This window comes from Dipteris shenzhenensis, chromosome 18 (assembly GCF_047967505.1).
Source record: "Dipteris shenzhenensis isolate YYH24624 ecotype China chromosome 18, Dip_SZ_1.0, whole genome shotgun sequence".
Lineage (NCBI taxonomy): Eukaryota > Viridiplantae > Streptophyta > Polypodiopsida > Gleicheniales > Dipteridaceae > Dipteris > Dipteris shenzhenensis.
In genome coordinates this window covers 32822750-32827321 of record NC_141613.1, presented here as the reverse complement: position 1 = coordinate 32827321, position 4572 = coordinate 32822750, and the positions used below count along the sequence as shown (strand labels likewise).

Below are 4572 nucleotides of genomic sequence, written 5' to 3'. Positions count from 1 at the left end.
CATTACTAAGACTTTATAGATGACTAGAGTCAATCTTATAAATAAAAAAAAGAGGTGGTTAGAGACTTTTCACATTTTGACTTTAATGATAACAAGTTACCAACATCTAACGCTCTCTCTCTCTCTTCACATTTGCCCTTCAATGATTCATGATGGCAATTTGGCAAACATAACAACAAACTAACAAATTGCCCCTGTACTACATAGGAATTTGAGCACATGGAAGAAACTACGTAGGAATTTGAGCACATGGAAGAAACAGGAGGTAGGTATGCATTCGTCTACTATGATACATGATATGAAAGGACGTCTGGTCAAAGGACTGCAACCTCATCAATGACCACAGCATCAATTTCTAGTTCTGATCTCGATTGAAGAGCTTCTTCTTTCAGTTTGTGAGAATTGGATTGCCTTGATTCACTTTTATCAAGCTTTTTGTTAGCCCGCCCTCTTTCTTTGCACTGCTCCAATCGATTCAACCTCTTAATCACCACACGCCACAGAACGCAAGTCGCATACACGATCCCCAGAATTAAAAATAGCCCTCCAAAACTCCTCACTCCCAACCGCTCTGGTGTGTTGCTGGAGCTGCACTTGTCCGTGCCTCCAATCCAACCGTCCTTGATCCTTTGGAGGACGCCGTCTTCCATTAGTGAAAGAATACCCTTCGAGATCTCGTCTGTCAACGAGGAATTCTTTGCAAAGGCCTGCAGGGTTTTGCAGATAAAAGTTAGGAATATCATTTCGCAGAGATGCAGTGAGCTCTGGACAGAATTCCAGAGCATCCGTGGTGGTAAGTTTCAAACTAGCGAATCACTTACAAAGCCAAATCCACCAAAGTAAGCGATTTGGTCGCCCACCGAGGTAAAATCACACTCTGATTGAAGAAGTATTTGCGTGTAAGGAAGCTCGTCCAATATCGCTCCCACTCCACCGTTGTTCGAACCCAACTTTAGAGCTTTAGTAAATTCTTCTTCCGAAGCGTAGGGCTTTAGTCTGCTTTGGCGGATTCCGAGCCTTCTCAAGTAGCTTTGAACAAAGGATCCCTCTTGATAGCCAATCGCTATATCACTTTTCTGCAAACTTGCGAACCCTTGGATTGCAGGGTTACGTTGCTGTTGGGAAAGAAGCGAGGCTAAACTTGCCGTGTAGCTGGAATTAAAAACAAGTACCACTAGCAACCAAGCAACCGTCACGATGCGCCCGGCGTGGGTTGTGACGGACTCTTCTGCATGAATAAATGCTTCCAGTATCAAAATGGGCCTTCCATTTGTAGTTAGCAAGCAGAAATGCAGCAACCTTTATACAGTATCAAAATTGGCCTTCCATGTAGCAAGCAGAAATGCAGTAAAATTTATACAGGCATAGGCAGGTGCGAGCTTACGCTGAGCGAAGAAGACCGAGAGCGAAGTAAACCTGCAAGAATAGAGAGCTCTAAGAGACCAATAAGCTTCCAAAAGGGCCGTGAATGACACGTGTTGACAACAAACGACAGAATTGTGAGAGTATAAACACACCAATAGGCGTTCATGAGCCGGCGCTTGAGGGAAACCGCGGACGCGACAGCAGGTTGAGGAATTCTGTCGAAGGAGGGTGAGGGCATGTCGAGGTGCTGCAAATTATGGGGACTATAACTGCGAGCAACTGCAGACCGGGACGACAGGTCGGGGGTGATTTGGGCATCAGGTCGTCTGGAGCTTTTAGAGAATTCTGGGTTACGATGTTCGAGGAGGAAGAGGACGAGGCCAGTGGCGGCAAAAGCAGCTGCGATGGAGAGCCACAAGTCCAAGCTGAAGGGATGCAGGAAGCCCCAGACGGTTGGACCGGAGCTGCCGTAGGTGAAGGGAGCGACCATCACGAGTGCAGATTGAATGTAAGGTTGAGTGAAGTCCAATATGTTCATGCGATCTTTGGTGATCGTAAGATCAGCGACGATTGCATCGGCTTCCTGTTGAACGAACCAACAATCTGATTATACGTTGAGCGGTACGTAGAAATTATGCTGTCTCGCCGGCAATTCAAGAGCATCTCATGCAACGATTTACATTCACAACCAGCTCTCGACGTCATGCAATCCTAAATGACGTCTGCGCCTTGCGTGCACCTTTCGTCCGACAAGACGTCGTTGCTCCGTACATCTCTCTCTGTCTCTCAATCGCTATCGCTCTTTCTCAACCAAGGGTTATGTCACAGCTGCGAGCATGGCTCTCGAGAGGTTCATCTATCTCGATCTCTCTTCTTCTGGATTCAGCGCACTCTCCTATCTAGATGCGGCAGCTGAGTTCTACGGTGAATATTTCAGTGCACACTCTCCTCCGCCAGCTGAGTTCTGATCCCGTTCAATATATCTATAACGACCCAACGCAGAACTTGGAACACAGCTACAGAAGTCCGATGCGCTCTGTCTCTTCACTGTCTGGTCCTGTGCGCCCCCTCCTAAGTCCTCTCTTTCACACACACACACACACACACCTCTCTCAGCCCTCCAATCACACACACTCATACAGTCCATCACAGTCACGTCTTCCCTCTTACACACACACACACAGTCGCCGCAGCGCCCACAATCACCCCACACATTCAGACAGACAGTAAAGAATTTTGCTTCTACGCCACGTACTGCACGATCTAATTATCAAATCATACGAGAGAAAAAGGCGAGAAAGACAGACCCCATTTTGGACCATCCGGATCATGCCGTCGTATAAGGGAGTGGATACCCCGTCTCCGAAGGGGACGAATTCGTAGGCGAGAGGCTGTGGGAGGCGCTGAACAGCCTCGCGAAAGACCTGGACACAGAAGCCATCCAAGGAGGCGTTGTGGGGGGGGCCGGACCAGGAAACGAACTGGGTGAAGCCAAGTTTGAGGGGCACCAAGGCTCGGAGAGGACGAGGAGGAGGAGGAGGAGCAGGAGAAGGGGCGCCATAACTTGGTGCAGGAGCTGGGATTCCTGGCGATGGCGAGGCTACAGTGTTCGAAGAAGGCATCCATCCCAAAAAGAAGAAGAAAAAGAAAAAGAAGAAGAAGAAGAAAAGGTTCATGACTCTAACTTCGTTGTTTGTTGTAAGACCCCCCTTCATGTTTTATACACATTAGAAGAAAATGAATTTTAAAAACCCACCAAATTTCTTTTCGCTTCATCTTATTCTTTTTTTTTTCCCCACAATTGATTGTGTTTTTATTATATTAGCACAATAGCACACCGTCTCGTTCCAACCGTAAATTTTGACTTCAAAGAAAACACCAATCTTCACAATTTTGACTTCAAATCTTCACATGAGTCTCCCACATACCTTGGAAGACCCCACCGACCCACAAATGCCCCTCCTCACTTGAGTACTCACACACATTGAAACCACGGCCAATCACACTCGACTTATGCAAGACGAGAATGATATAGACTAATGCCAATAACAAGATTCTTGGAGTCCCTCCCTCCCCTAGTTCTACTTCCCCTCCTCACTTGAGTATACTCACACACATTGAATCCACGGCCAATCACATTGGACTTATGCAAGACCAGAATGATGTAGACTAATGCCAATAACAAGATTCTTGGAGTCCCTCCCTCCCCTAGTTCTACTTTCTTAGTGAATGATATAGACTAATGCCAATAACAAGATTCTTGGAGTCCCTCCCTCCCCTAGTTCTACTTTCTTAGTGTCAGTACAATGTCACATTTCATAGAAATCTTAAGTTCGCATTGTGGTATTCGAGCAAAATTTAATTCTTTTAACCCCCGCCCCCAAATTCTTCCTTTTGAGTGAAGTACACTATCACATTGTCATAGAAATCTTGAGTTTACAATGTGGGATTCATTCAAAAGGCATAAGGTGACCAATAACTAGCACATAAGAAAAAAAGAGTGGGCTAAGTAGAGCCAAAAAACACCAATAAACAAATAAAATTTTGAAATGTCTCTAGATCATCATTTCTTGTCACTTTTAACCATCCATATATCCAAGAGACACAAATGCAAAGTGGGCCCATAAAGGGTGGAAAGGTACATATATTCACACCAGTCCTTCTTCAGTGCCTTAGTGACCACTCACTTCATCATCCATTCCATGTGCCAGTGCAAGATCCAAGGTCCACATCTTGCTCACACATCTACACATTCTATATGCATTGTTACATTGTGTACTTCTGAACAACTTGCCTAAACATAATAGAAACATTGATATCTATAATATCATGGGTGATTGTATCATGAGATTACAAAAAGTCCCCCAAGAAGATATGACTATTTAGAATTGCATCAGTTGACCATTCAACTAGAAATTTGATATAGCATTTAAAGGGGACTTCATTGAATGTGAATAGGATATCCAACTGAGTACTTACATGTATACAAAGAGTCTTGTAGCAAAAAATTTATGAAAGCTTATTATTGTTTAGATTGTTGTAGATATGTAAGACAAATATTTCTGTGAGCTTATTATGGTTTGGCTAACTGGTACATAGTATACATGAGAAATATTCTTGATAAATGGATGGGTAAAAGTCTTAGAGAGGTCCTTCACAAATATATATCCTCTGAAGGTGCACTCACTTCAAGAAAATCACTAAATT

The 4572-nt window shown here is 44.4% G+C and overlaps 1 protein-coding gene across 1 annotated transcript; it reads right to left on the bottom strand.

The window, feature by feature from the left end:
- Positions 1-234: 234 nt before the first annotated feature.
- On the bottom strand, positions 235-3035 carry LOC147891130 (glutamate receptor 3.3-like). Its single transcript, XM_087389815.1, has 5 exons — positions 2673-3035; positions 1518-1948; positions 1385-1416; positions 822-1228; positions 235-707 (listed from the first exon to the last, which is right to left on the bottom strand). Exons 1-5 carry the CDS (start codon positions 2985-2987, stop codon positions 315-317), a joined length of 1578 nt encoding a protein of 525 aa, XP_087245941.1. The 5' UTR covers positions 2988-3035; the 3' UTR covers positions 235-314.
- Between the last annotated feature and the right edge of the window lie 1537 nt (positions 3036-4572).

Bases quoted from the DNA above. Each gene is read 5' to 3' on its own strand.
- LOC147891130 (XM_087389815.1), bottom strand. From the start codon at position 2,987: ATGCCTTCTTCGAACACTGTAGCCTCGCCATCGCCAGGAATCCCAGCT. The intron at 1,229-1,384 runs GTAAGCTCGCAC...TTATTCATGCAG, and splicing joins CTCGGTCTTCTTCGCTCAGC to AAGAGTCCGTCACAACCCAC. The intron at 708-821 runs GTAAGTGATTCG...AAAACCCTGCAG, and splicing joins ACTTTGGTGGATTTGGCTTT to GCCTTTGCAAAGAATTCCTC.